We start from the raw sequence: 15,394 nt of genomic DNA on the forward strand, positions 1-15,394 counted from the left end.
CAGCTCAAAACGTGACTTTAGGCAGCGTTGTACCAGAAGGCATTATGGGATTAATGTGGAGCAATAGTTCGGAGTCCCAACAAAATTTGAATATAGACCACTAGGGCCTCATGCCAATATAATACAGAATAGTTAATGAGATTTAGCTATTTATAAATAAGTCCCAACGTTCCTCATGATTGAGCTATCTACAAATTGAACGCAAATGTATTTTTATTTTCCATAGTTAACATTGGCTTTCCCTCTCCTCTTCTCCCCATAGGCATGGCAGAGATTAGAAGAAGCCTGAGGACTTTTTCTCCTTAATCTGGGTGTCCTATGTTGGATACATCAAAAATTGATATATTCAATATATTTAGTACCTTAATGTTACATTCAAATGTTACAATGCCTAACATCAGCCCACAACTTGCAAGAAGTCCCAACATTCCTCATGATTGAGCAAAGGTCAACCCAGAATACACAATACAGCAGGAAACATGGGAAGAGTCTAGGTCTGTTCAATTGTAACCTGGAAGTTAACATGACCCAATACAGACCGTAGTAAGTCTGTCACAGCCTGTTTTTTTGAACCACACTTTGCAACACATCCAAAAATAATAAACATTTTCTCTACAGGAGCCAGTTCAACGTAACCATGTTTGTTCTTCCCTTGCTCTGTAACATTTAAGTTCACATTCCATTTTGAAGATAATGTAGCTTTCCAATGTTCAGTAGATAAATAGTCTGCAAGATGTGCTGACGAAGCAAGCAGTCCAAGGAGGTCCCAGGGTCAATTCCTGGTTTCTACTGAGTTAACTCAACTGGCCCAGGACAGGAGAAATACAGAGTGAAAATAATCCTGCAATTCCACTCAGTCACTATCCTGGGACCCCTGCTACAAATTCTTGAGCACAGTTAAGACAAGGACAGGATTGGCAGTGGCTTCCCATACAACACATAACCTCCCATAACTCAGCAAACAATGCTTGGCCTTATGGAAAAGGGCCAAGTGAATTAATGTATGGTACCAGCAGGGCTGCTGGCTCACATGGAACCACACCTCCATATGTTACTGCCTTCAGAAAAAAGGGGGGGGAAAAGGAAAAATAAACCACGGGTGATAAAATAACTTTTGTTTCCTATAAAAAATAGTTCTTCAGTACTTAGTAACAGATTTCACCGATAAAATAACATTTACAGCATTTAAACCAGTATGTATCTCCATAACACAAAATAAACCCGAACATATATTCTGGAACTTGCAAAAGAGGTTGGGTGCGGGAGTGGGAGGTAGGAACCCAGCACTTGGGAAACTGAACATAGCCAAATTTCTTAACTCATTCTGCTGCTTGGAATGCACGTTTAAATGCAGATTTGAATTCCTATACACATCCCTTCTGAGTTGCAGCTGGTTGGATTCTGGCTAATTATTATTCCAACTGATGAATGAATAACCTTTGAAAATTCAATTGGCACCATCAAGAACACTCCTATTTGTATCTTTCAAAATGCATGGCTCTTTTATCTCTAGTTGCCCAGAAACATCACACAAATGTGAAAATAAAGCTCAATACTTTTTGGTCCAATAAACCACAAACATTTATTAAATATGTTCCATTTTTAAAAGTTTTAAAATCTCTGACATGTCAGAAATGGCATTTATTTCTTCTCATTACAATCCCTCAGCAATGTAGACATGCTTAAATTGAAGCTGAGATTTAATCAAATTGATAGAACGCTGTGGCTTTCATCTGTGTTACTGTCAAAATATCTACATAGATTCATTTTTCTGTCACTCACGCAGGTTTGCAATATGCTTATAACTTCAGCAAACCTCACAAAATTACCTTTTAATTTATTCTGATTGCCAGGCACTTCATTTAATATTGAAAAACAACAAAATGGTTTTACGGTTTACATCTTCAGTTTTCTTCTGAAGGTTAAGAAACCAAGGACTATAAATGCAATTCAAATCAGTCAAAAATCAGTCAATAATCACCTCTGGAAAGAACTAAGTAGTTTTTGGGGGAAAGGATGCGAGAGTGAATTTTGTTGGTAGCCAAGAAAATATTGTTAGTAGAAATGCACTCATCAAGCACTACTGGGTCCTGACATACAAGTTCAGGCTCCTTCATTTTCCTCAATTCATTCATAATAAAATGGTAACATCAGAAAAGCATCTTTTGGACTAGTGAGACACTTATTTTTCGTGTACCAACCGCCAAAATCACTGGGTCGAAACCCTGGAACTCCCTCCCTAACAGCACTGTGGATGTACCTACACCACATGGACTGCAGTGGCTCAAGAAGGTAGCTCACCATCACCTTCTCAAGGGCAATTAGGGGTGGGCAATAAATACTGGCCTAGCCAGCGATGTCCACATCCCACGAATGAATATAAAAACACCAACTCTCCAATGAAGACTGCCAATTTAAAACCAAATTTTGGGCAGTTTTGTATTGAAGGATAATGTTCAACGCAAACTGTACTGAGAAGGACTAATTAAGCAACACTAACCATCACATCATGCTGCCCGTTATTAATTAGAATTCTTAGTCTAAGTTACCCTGAGTACCTTGCGAGTGGGAAACTCAAGCGTTGCACTACCATTGGCCCTCATTATTACAAATTTAAATCAGAATGAATATCCAGGGCTTGATGGGGAATTCACGAGATGGGCAAATAAGCCCAGGAAGTTTAGAGGTGGTGGGGTGGGGGGGGGGGGAAATCAATTCTGGAGAAGAAAATCAATGTAAATAGCATCCAATGCATTTTCCAGCCCCCCAAAAATACATGCCCTGATTATGCACTGAAATGATGCCAAAACGGGATGGAAATTCTCCCCCTTTCAAATTCATAAACTACAAAATTAAATTTTATATAAAATACAAATTACTATATTAAAAATCATCTGAAAATTTCCAAAGCTCATAGGTTTGATTAGAATGTGTGAAATTACTTTAATAAAAAATTCTGTAGGATGTAATTTTCAAAACAAAAGAAAAAATTTACCTAATAAATAATTAAAAGGACAAAAGAAAATGTAGTATTCAGCAATAATCAACAGAAAGTCAAATAAACCAAAAAATGCACTACAAAACAGACTGATTAATAAAGATTCAAAATTGAAATGTAAAGGGGGAGAAAGATATTAAAAAGGAAAATATAGAGTGAAATGAAGCATGATTTAAATCTCCCATTTGTCGACGAACATACTTTCCAGAATGAGTAATGCTGTCAAGATGGGGATAGGGAAGCCAGATAATAAACTAACATTAAAAATCACAGACCTCTACCTACATAGCAATCATTGCAATAATTCACTGAAAGGAAAAAATACCATTATTAAATTAATCTCTTTCTGTAAATTATGCAACATAGCATCATTTTAGCCAAAAAAAACCTTTCTTGAATTCCTGCTGGCGGGACTTATGGTTTCCAATCTAAACATAAAATGTTACCTATTTTGTAAGTGATCAACTTTGCAAGCAGAAGTTAGTTGAGATTGGCAGATACATCAAACTGACAAACAACAGAACAGAAAAAGAAAGAAAAATTCCATGATATGGAATCGGAGGGAAAAAAAGAGAAATCCCCAAACAACAGGGGATAAGATGGGGAGCGAGGGGGCAGAAGAACACGCCAGAAACAGCAAAACTTGTAAACTTTTCAACTCTCAAGCATACATGAATTTTTGTCACAGTGGTCCCATTATCCTCTATGGAGAGGTTTCCCAAGAACCACTGTCAAACAAAAATGTTCCCACACATTGAAAGTTCTGGCAACAGGACAGTTGGAAGGGCAAAAAGATAATTTTAGACAGAGTGGAGGACAAACAGATAGCGATTATGCTATCGCCTTTTTTATACTTCTCAGGGTTGCATGTCCACTATTCTGCAGTCAACTACAGGCTTTGAGAGAAAAAAACCCACCAAACTCAAAACTGAAAATCCCAGTAGCTAGATCAGATAATTGGTCTTGTTCAGGCCAAGTGTTCCCTTGAATTTAATCAAATATACGACAAGACCTTGAAGGACCGTAAATTAGTTGCACAATGATACAAGACAGGGGAAAACTCGAACGGTACAGAATGGTGAGTCCTTGAGTTGGATTCAATATCACTGCTGGCCTAGCCAGCGACACCCTCATCCTGTGAATGAATAAAAAATGCTCAAAAAAAAAGCTCAAACTCACATCTATTGAATCTGTAGGACTACAAAATGTAAGATTCCTTCCCTTCCACAAATAATATATGTACAGTAAAACTCCACCACCCCCACCCCACACACACATACATTGGTTTCAGAACTTATCATTAGTATAAAGTTGGCACTGGAATATTTTACTACATTATACAGAGCCACATACTTATTTTCTTGTACACTAAATTCTGAGCTATCCAAACACACAAGAAGTGCACACAGACTGTACAGAGTGCAGAGCTGTAATTCTTTCTCTTAATTCTTGACCAAGTGTGGCATCAAGGAACCCTGGGAAAACTGGAGTTAATGGGAATCAGGGGGAAAATTCTTCACTGGTTGGAGTCATACCTAGCACAAAGGAAGATTATTGTGGTTGTTGGAGGTCAGTCATCTCAGCTCCAGGACATCACTGCAGGAGTTCCTCAGGGTAGTGTCCTAGGCCTAACCATCTTCAGCTGCTTCATCAGTGACCTTCCTTCCATCATAAGGTCAAATGGGGATATTCACTGATGATTGCACAATGTTCAGCAGCATTCACGACTCCTCAGATACTGAAACAGTCCACGTCCAAATGCAACAAGACCTGGACAATATCCAGGTGGCAAGTAACATTCGCACCACACAAGTGCCAGGCAATGACCATCTCCAACAAGTGAGAATCTAACCATTGCCCCTTGGCGTTCAATGACACTACCATCACTGAATCCCCAGCTATCAACATCCTGGAAGTTACCATTGCCCAGAAACTGAACCAGCCATATAAATACTGTGGTTCAAGAGCAGATGAGAGGCTAGGAATCCTGTGACAAGTAACTCACCTCCTGACTCTCTAAGCCTGTCCACCATCTACAAGGCACAAGCCAGAATGATGGAATACTCCCTGCTTCCCTGAATGAGTGCACCTCCCACAACACTCAAGAAGCTTGACACCATCCAGGACAAAACTGCCTGCTTGATTGGCACCACATCCACAAACATTAACTCCCTTCGCAATCTATGCACAGTAGAAGCAGTGTGTATCACCTACAAGATGCACTGCAGGAATTCACCAAGGCTCCTTAGACAGCACCTTTCAAACCCACAACCGCTACTATCGAGAAGGACAAGAGTAGCAGACACATGGGAACACCACCACCTGGAAGTTCCCTTCCAAGTCACTCACCATCCTGACTTGGAAATATATCACCGTTCTTTCACTGTCACTGGATCCAAATCCTGGAACTCCCTTCCTAACAGTACTGTGGGTATATCTAAACCACATGGGCTGCAGAGGCTCAAAAAGGCAGCTCACCACCATCTTCTCAAGGGCAACTAGGGATGGGCAATAAATGCTGGCCCAGCCAGCAAAGCCCACATCCCATGAATGAATAAAAAAGAAAGAAATATTTATTCCACTATAATTACATTCCTAAGCAACAATTGGTTTAAGTCAGGGTCAAGTAATTGGATTCAAAGTTCTGCATGGGATACAAATATTTTGGAACAATATTAGAACATAGGAAACACAGAACATGAGGCATGTGAATTCAGTAGTAGTTAAGATAAACTTAATTTATGGTTAAAATTCCTATCTGACAAATTGGGAAGAAATCTTTACTGATAGAAAAATAGCGAAAACAACAAGAAGGTTACATTGAAACCCCAAGCTTCAAAGCACAATTAGGCCTTAAATTTCGTCCATGTTGTTTACATGCAAATGATAACATTCCAGTCTATTAGAATTGTTCAAATATTTTTAACCAACAACACTTCATTGACTAGGACAGCAATGTTATTTAGTCACAAGAAACAGACAGTGGTCTCATTATTTTCTAACAGGACAACTTTACTAACTAACATGGGGAAGACATCCACAATTCTCAATAGGGCTAGATATGTAACATTTTGAAGATGTTATTTTCACAAATTTCATTTACTTTGCATATCTTAATTTTATGCAGTTTCAAGTGTGAGGAAACACCACGAAAAACTTCTTGTCCCAAAATTGTTAACTATGAATTTCCAATAGATTACAATACAATAAGAGGTGTTGCCTCAAGACTGTAAGTAGATGTGCTGTGAAACTTAGAAACACTCAGGAGCCCTGTTAGGTTTATTATCTCAAATTTTACTGCATACCCTAACCCAGGAAATCCTACTTTAAATTGTTTTGTGACTATGGAAGCCTATTTTAATCTGTGACACTTCAGTGCCCAGAAGCACTGTATGATTCAGTTAAATTAGCAAAATGAACATGATTTAAAAGATAAAAACAAAAAGCTAAAAGCTACTGCGGATGCTGGAAATCCAAAACAAAAACAGAATTACCTGGAAAAACTCAGCAAGTCTGGCAGCATCGGCGGAGAAGAAATCAGTTAACGTTTCGAGCCTTCATGGCCCTTCGGCAGAACTGGAGCATAGTTAGAAGGGAGAAATATAAATTGGTTTAAGGTGGGTGTGGGGGGGGGGGTGGGGGGGAGAGACACATTGAGGGTGTGGTGTGGTGATTGTGGAGATTAGCAGATAATCAAAAGATGTCACAGACAAAAGGGTCAAAGATTTAAAAGTACTGAACTCACATCTTTCTCCAGTTTCTTTCATATCTCCCCTCATGCCCTCTCTGAGCTCATCTTGTCCATAAGACTCGACTCCTGTAGCCTCGATCCTATTCCCACTAAACTGATCACCCAACTTCTGGCCCCTAGGTTAGCCAATACTGGAAACAGTTCTCCCTCTTCAGGTGTTGTCCCTCTCTCCTTTAAAACGGTCGTCATCACCCACTCCTCAAAAAACCAATCCTTGACCCCTCTCTGTCCTTGCAAACTACTGCTCCATCTCTCAGAATCATTACGGAACAGGAGGTTGTTATTTGGCCCATCCTGTCTGCACCAGCTCTCTATAGAAGCAATTTACCTAGTGCTATTTCCCCCACTTTCACCCCATAGCCCTGCACATTCTTTCTTTTCAGATAATAATCAAATCTCCTCTTGAATGTCTTGAATGATCCTGCTCCACTCCACTCAGTGTATTCCAGATCCTAACCATTCACTTTTGTGAAAAAGTTTTTCCTCATGTTACCATTGTTTCCTTTGCCAATGACCTTAAATCTGTGTCCTCTTGGTCTCAATCTTTCCACCAAGAGGAACAGTTTATCCATATCTGCTCTGTCTAGACTCCGCATGATTTCATACACCTCCATGAAATCTCCTCTCAAATCTTCTCTTCTCCAAGGAAAACAATCCCAACTTCTCCAATCTATGTAACTGAAGTTCCTCATCGCTGGGACCATTCTCATGAATCTTTTCTGCACTCTCTCGAATGCCTTCATATCCTTTCTCAAGTGTAGCAACTGGAACTGGACTCATCCTCCCTTTCCTCTCCAAAGCTCTTGAATGTGTTGTTGCCTCCTAAATCTGTTCCCACCTTTCCCAGAACTCCATGTTTGAATCCCTCCAATCAGGTTTCCCTTGCCACAGTAACAAGACAGCTCTTATTAAAGTCACAAACTATATCTTATGTGACTATGAAAAAGGTAAACTTTCCTTCCTCATCCTTCTCGAGCTGTCTGCAGCCTTTGACATGGTTGACCACACCATCCTCCTCCAATGCCTTTCCACTGTCATCCAGCTGGGTGGGACTGCTCTTGCCTGGTTCCATTCTTAACTATCTGATCATAACAAGAGAATCACTTGCAATGGCTTCTCTTGCTCCTGCTATATAAATGTAAGTTGTACTGCGTAAAGATAATCAGGGCATTGAGGGGTAGCATTTTACAGCTAATTCAATTCTCTGTTGTGCGAGGGTTACTTACTGATTAGAAATCAATAGGGCAGATACTGTTCATCCCTTTGTGAGAAGGTGTTTACTAATTAAGACTCATCAATATCATGTACTGTATTATTTTGTATTATAACAGAATTACTTTTTAAATCTCTAAAGTGAAGGGAGATGAGGGAAAACAAGGCAAGAGGTGAGGAGATGGGAGAGGGATGGCATGTGAGAGAGGAGCAAAGCAAGGTGACAGAGAAGTGCGGAAACAAGTAATATGAAAAATACCATCCAATCACTTGTGGCACACATTGCAATCATATCTTACTACAGATTAGAAGGTTTACATCAGCAGTTTATTGACGCCACCCAACATGCATTATGCTAGATAGTCCATGTCAAATTTGTTGTCAAAAAAGTTGAAGTAGTTCCATGTCAATTTTCAAAATTCCTAGGAATACTTATAAGATTTTTTTTTTTTTACTTAAAGTTCAGTAGTATAATTAGGACTTTGATAATATGGCTATGCAAAAAATATGGTAAATATTAGTGCAAGACATTTAGATTTGGGAAAATCCATCAGTTGATACATCCTTGACTTGTATAACTCAAAGGAGAATAATGTATTGGAAACAGCTTGAGTTTGAAACATCTGCAAATATCTTTCGATATTGTGTAATGCTTGGCATGCAGCTTAGAACCACAACACAAACACAAACACGTTTTATCGTTTCTTGGGTCATCATAGTTCTATCACTCAAATTGAAACTCAATTTCCCAACTGGCAAAAACAAGCCGAATCAACTTTTGAGTTTACTTACATTTGTGGACACAATTTTTCCCTTAGTTCATTGTTTAACTGCTCATTCACATTTCATATATAAAATAAAAAAGGGAAAATAAATATAACTAATCTCAGCCCAAAGAAACTTAATCAATTAAATGGCTGATTACTCATCTAAAAAACACAGCCCCTTAGCAAATCTGCGAGGTCTCTCGCTTTCATTGTTTTGTTCTAATTTCCATTGTTCTGCCTTTTTTTTCCATTGGTATCTCAGTCTCCCTCTTTATATTTTCTCACATGCTGTTCTTAACTTGATTTTCACTCTATATCACTTCAACTTCTCTCTTGCTATTTCCTCTTCCACCACTGTCTCACTTTCAAAGAATCATATAGCATGAAAGGAGTGAATTTGGTTCCTTATGCCTGTGCCAGCACTTTGAAAGAGCTGGTCGATTAGTTCCACTCCCCTGCTCATTCCCTTGAGCCCTGCAATTTCTTGAAAGATGTTATTGAATCTGCTTCTACCACTCTTTTAGGCACTGCATTCCAGATCATAATTCATTTTATAAACATTATTTCCCTGATGTTGCCTCTGGTTCTCTTTTTCAATTACCCTTAAATCTGTGCCCTCTGCTTCTGCCACTGGAAACAGATTCTCCTTATTTACTCTAGCAAAACCCTTTATGGTTTTGAACACATCTATCAAATCTCCCCTTAAGCATCTCTGATCTAAGGAGAACATCAGTTTCTCTGATCTGTCCAAGCAACTGAAGTCTTTCCCCTCTGCACCTTCTCTTAGGTTTTACCATCCTTCACAAGTCCAGAATTGGACACAATATGCTAGCTGGGGCCTAACCAGTGTTCTCTAAGGTTTAACATAATTTCCTTGCTCTTGCACTCTATGCCTCTATTCAAAAGTCAAGGAATCTATATGCCTTTTACACAGCCTTCTCAACTTGTCCTTGTTATGATCCCAAGATGAGATTACTCCTGGACAAGCCTGATCCCAAATGGAACCAGCTTGATAAATCCTAACTTTTATTTGTTTGTTTAAATACGTGGAGAGTGGCTACTGAACAGAGGCACAGGGGTCAGCTGACGAACTTTTAACATTTATTCTACAAGAAAATATGAACTATAGTGCAATACTCCTTCATCCGCAACTAAATCTTTACAGATATATGCAGATTTTTAAGGATAACACAAGTCACAAAAGCTATCTTATACATTAATGTACACAGTAAATGCCCAGTCCATGTAAACCTATGGCACCCTGTGGTCAGACACACCACACTCTGAAACCAAGTGACATATGCCACATCAAACGGATGCTATGGATCTCTCCTCAACTTCCCTCAGTTGCTTGTCACACCATGAGCCAACCAGTCTCACTGAACTCCATCCTTCACACAAGGGTTTCTAATCTCCACTCCCCAAGACCTCACCTTGGAATCTTCTCCCAAACTGATGTTTTTTCTCAGATCCCTTCCACAAGGGTTCACCTCCAGAGTTTTGAACTCTCCTTCTGATGTTCCTCTTCCCTTGGTCACCACATGCATTCAAGCCCATAGCAAAGAGTTACAGGCCTTCAGTTGTCTCTTTGGACCTTCTTGCAAGCTGTTCCCACTTTAAATCTGAAGCTTGGACCATTTCTCTCCGCCCCTCACTCTTAACCTCACTTAACAGGACCTTTTCCCAGGTTCCTGTCCTTCCTTTGACTACAAGGTCTCCTTTGGACTTTTCCCTCTTCCACTCTCCTGGATTTTTGGGGTTTTTTTCCCACTCGGGACCTTTTTGTTCTTTTGGGAAATCTGCAGTTCCCTCTCCCAGTGTCTAGCCTCTCTGGGTCCTGGCTTCAACTGAACTTAAAACTGCTGTTTCTTTAGTTGTGTGTGTATGTCTGTGGGAGGAACCTGCCTATGTGGCCCTCTGTTGCTAGGCAACAGCACTATTTTTCTACTCGTGTTTACCGTTACCTTATAGCAGTCATAAACTCCTCGCTAGAAATGCAAGCAGCCTTTTAAAGTGAAACTAAAACTCCATTTGGCCTTTCTTAGCACAAAGATACAGAAATACAAATCAAACTTAAACTTCAAAGCTAAAACTCATTCCTAACACCCACAAATACAAATATAACATACTTAAAAAATCCCTATTTCCTAACAGTCCTGGTATCTTCAAAGACTTATGTATGCACATCCCCAGCTCTCTCAGTTCCTGCGCCCACTTTAAAAATGTACCATCTATGCCTACTCAATTTTCCTACCAAAATCACTTAACACTTCTCTGCATTAAATTTCATCTAAAAACCCAAGAACGAAAATAAAAAATGAAGGAGTAGGCCTTCCAGCCCGCCTCACCATGGTTGACCTTCCAGCTTTCCACACTATCCCTATATCCTTGATTCCCTTAGTAATCAAAAATTTATCAATCTTCATCTTGAACATATTCAATAAATGAACATCCACAGCTCTTTGGGATGGAGAATTCCAAAGGTTCAGTCTTTCGAGTGAAAAAACTTTTCCCCATTTTGGTCCTAAATGGCTGACCCCTTATTCTGAGACTGTGAGCCCCTAGTTCTAGACTTTGCAGCCAGGGGAAACAGCCACCCGGCATCTACCCTGTTAAGGCCCTTAAGAATTTTATATGTCTCAAAGAGGTCACCTCTCATTCTGCTCAATTCCAGGAAACATAAACATAGTCTACTCGACCTTTCCTCATAGGACAATCCCCCCATCCCAGGAGTCAGTCTATGAACCTTTTGTTGCTAATTACAGATGTTCATTTGTAGTTCCCATTTTGTCCGATTCTCATTTCTCTCTCCTACCTCTTTGATTCGCTTAACAAGAGCATTTTGATCAAAAGCCACTGCCTCTGCGCACTGGTGCAGATGATCCTGGTAGCGTAAACAGAGTTTTAGAACTTGCTGCGAGTCAAGCTTCTCCAATTTGTTGCTGCTGGTTGTAGTTTGACCACTTAACAATCCTGTGAAACACAAGAATAAAATTAGTTTATATACATAATTTAAAAGCACATCAGCTGATTGTCCTAGTCGGGCATGGATTTTAGTTTAGTTATTTTACAGTTCATTGAAGGCACGTTCATAAGGTAAATCATTCAAATATATAATTATGTAGAAAAAGGAAAAGCACAACATAAATTCAACTACAAAACATACAAAATGCTTAAGGCACTGATTGGCACAACACACGGCAAACAGAATAAAGGATCCTAGGTTCCATTCCTGTTCTATATCATAGTTGACCTCAGTCCAGCCAACAGTTGCCAGCAATGGCAATGCTTCTAAGTTTGGGAGGTGTAAAGGGCAGCTGCAATAAAATGGGTTACAGGAAAAGGAAGTTTATCCTACTCAATAGTGTAGGATAACCATATATCCGTGTTTTCCAGGGATAGTCCCTGATTGACATACTTTGTCCCCAAGCAAACAGGGTCCCTGGAAGAATCCCCAGTTCACAAAACACATTCCTGAATACCTGGATTTTTAATTTCTTGTGTTGGGATACATATAAATGGGGTGCAGAATAAAGGTGTCTTCTAAATATATAAGAAATAAGTGTGTTAGGGAGAAATAGCTAGAGTGTTTTTACAGTATTGTTATTACTATTAGCTAACTAGAGCATAGACGGTACGACACTCTTGCTGTTGCCATAGTTACAAGGCTGACTGAATGACGTATGACATAGAACATATGCAAAATTCAAGGTTCAGTGTGAAGTGAAAATGGTGTTGACAAAAATGCACAATTGCTCTTCAACAGTTTCAAAACGATTTTCCATGTTTACAACCAAGTTCAAAAGAAACTTCTGTATTATGTTCAACCAGCAGAGACCTGCAAAACATTTGCAGTGAAATCAGCATCTTTATTGCAACAGTACTTCTTCAAATCCTGACCCGAGCCATTTCGCCTTTCCCATGCTATCCATCTCGTGCTTTACTCATCCTATTCCTTTCATGAGTCAGATATCATCCATAATCGCACCCCTCTTTCCTGTATCACCCCAACACATCCCCCATTCCACACCTCCTTTGCTGTCCTATCCAGCCTAACCCAATGCTGTTTCCCCACACCCCCCCTCCCCCCTCCCCTTTACATTTCAAGCGGAGATAGGATATCTATAAAAGGACACAACAGTACCACTGTTACAGCATGTTCTTACAACATGTGCTGGTTCAAGTATTGTTACAAAGTTGAACAAACACAGACTAGACCATATCGACAGTAGGTACAAAAAAAATCGATGTTCCGGTACAGTGTAGTTAGAAGATGTGTCTGAATGCACTTCATTAGTGTGTCATCACAATTATGGTAATTAAACGCTCATTTATTTTGCATTTGTACCTTATATGTGCAACTGTTAAAATATAGGCTGCTAAAAGCTTTTTGCTCCGTATCGCTGAGCAACCTACATTTTTCATTTTGGTTATTTTTCTGTGCTGCCACCCTGTATATCCCCAGATTTGGTTCAGGAAATAAGGTCAATATTATAGTTTAAGTTCAAAATCATGGAGCTTTTATTATGGACTATGTTTCTCCTAAGCAAATTTGAAGGATGCGAGAATATTCTTCAGCTTTGTGGTGGAACGTTTTTATTAAGGATTAGTTTTAAAGAGGAGCTTGTTTTTTTGATGCAAATGTAGTATTGTAATCATTGAAAAAAATCAAAGCCTTATTAAAATCAGCAGTTAATCTTTTGAGGGCTCAGCCATATCCACTGCAAAATCACAGTGCAACTAACTCTCCACTTGGATTCTTTATTTTAAATATTGGAATTAACTTATTTGCACTACAAACTATCACAGTACTGTACACAGGTGCTATAGTATATGCCTCACTGGAAACAAATACATATAGTTCAATATAACAACAGTGGTGGTACAGAACTTGAATATTGCTGAAAAGAGAGACATGTTGCTGAAGCATTTCATCTTGCAATCATTGGGACAAACACACAAATTGTTATGATCATTTGGCATTCTCATGCTTGCCCTGATGAGTGCAAGACAAAAGTTTCGGTAACATTTTCCTATTTTCAGCAATATTCAAGAACCATAGACGTGCACAGTGATATTTATGAACATAAGGGTATAAAATGCAAAGCAGTTTTATCTTTTCTTTGCAATATATTGTGCAAAGCACTTACAAGTTTTAAAAAGATATATTTCCAAACTGAATGCACACTGCAGGCTTTCTACGTGGAGTAATTCCATAGGCATTATCTGTAGAGGGGTTTTCAATGCAGCCTTTCATAATTTCCGCATAAACCACTCTCAAACATCTGCAATGCAACAGCTGTTGATTAGTTACTTCACACTACACAGTAAATTACAAGTAGGGATTCATCAGCAGTGTTATATATTTCCGAATTAGCGACTGTATATTTCACATTCTTTCACAAGTTCTGGAATGCTGAATGGAGCCTTGGATGATATTTCACGAGTGTGTAATCTTTCCGTTTTTCACTGGCATGAAATGCATTTGCTTCAGAGGGACTGTAAGATACATTAATACTAAAACAATTGAAAATTACTGGGAATTATAAAATACCCCAAACATGGGCTGACTAATGGTTCGCACTGAAATACTAAATGTTGCTCTGAAATGTTGAAAGTGTAGCTGAACCAGTGCACTACGGTCCTGTTCATTCCTGGTTATAAAAATGGTGTTGCCCCAAAACATTAATTATAAATTTGTACAGGCTTTCATTCAATCAGAGTTTCAGCATCATTTTTCCAGTTAGCTAACTGAGTTTAAATACACAGAGGAGCATTTAAAGCAAGAGGTGAAAAAGGAATTTGATTCTCTTCCCTTCTGCCCCTACATGAAATTCTCAATGTCCGTACCTAAACCTTTGTATTATAGAAATTCATTACAGTGGTATCTAGTTCTTTTCAAACAAAAGCCTGGAGTAAAAATACGGTATGGAAAGTGCTTTAGAGATTATGGGCTGGATTTTCCCATGGGACCCCAAGGTCAAGACCAAAAGCAGGGAGACCAGCTGTGCAACCTTCCAGGAGGTTGTCCCCTAATAGGCTGTTTTTGGCCTTGCTGTCCTCATGGACTCTCAATGCTGCAGGTCCAATCAGAGGATTGGCAGCTCTGGAGCTTTGGCAGCCCACTGGGAGAGGTGAGCGCTCCTGATGTTGGCCGGGCATAGTGAGGGTGCCTCAACATGCAGGTGCTCTCAGAGATGTGGGTGGACATAAAACATCATCAGGGCTGATGCAGTTAGGCCTCCGCACGTGGCAGGGAGCTGCTTTGCTGCTGTTAAAATGCCAGCAAGGTCGCAAAAATGTACCTAATTGGAGCTTTAACAATGTTAATTGGCTGCCTGTGCCCATGGAGCAAGCAGCTAATCCACTTCCCAGCCCACTCCTGGAAAAGTTCTTTGCTGGCACAGAATGAGTTAGGGAGCCATCCAGAATCAGCTCCTCCTGAATTTTATAGCTTAATCCCATCTACCCACTTCCCCACCTCCAAGCCCAACACCACAGGGCCAAGAAAATTCAGCCCTGAATGAGAGAATGGGACATCATGGCTAGCGTTCTGCATCATAGCAAAACATGATATGTTCTGCCTGTTAACATCAGCTGGAATTGTAATACTGGACAAGTCAGATCCCAGAGAGAAACCTGGCTTGATAGATCCTAACTTTTATT

The 15,394-nt window shown here is 39.6% G+C and overlaps 1 protein-coding gene across 1 annotated transcript in view; it reads right to left on the reverse strand.

Annotated features, from left to right (window-relative positions):
• borcs5 (BLOC-1 related complex subunit 5) overlaps window positions 1-15,394 on the reverse strand; it is a 95,251-nt gene that overhangs the window by 14,596 nt on the left and 65,261 nt on the right. Inside the window, exon 4 of the mRNA XM_078568144.1 lies at window positions 11,544-11,701. Coding sequence (XP_078424270.1) covers window positions 11,544-11,701 — 158 coding nt within the window. The remainder of the gene's footprint in view (window positions 1-11,543; window positions 11,702-15,394) is intronic.

The sequence above is a fragment of the Cetorhinus maximus genome, chromosome 22 (genome assembly GCF_964194155.1).
Source record: "Cetorhinus maximus chromosome 22, sCetMax3.hap1.1, whole genome shotgun sequence".
Taxonomy (NCBI): Eukaryota; Metazoa; Chordata; class Chondrichthyes; order Lamniformes; family Cetorhinidae; genus Cetorhinus; species Cetorhinus maximus.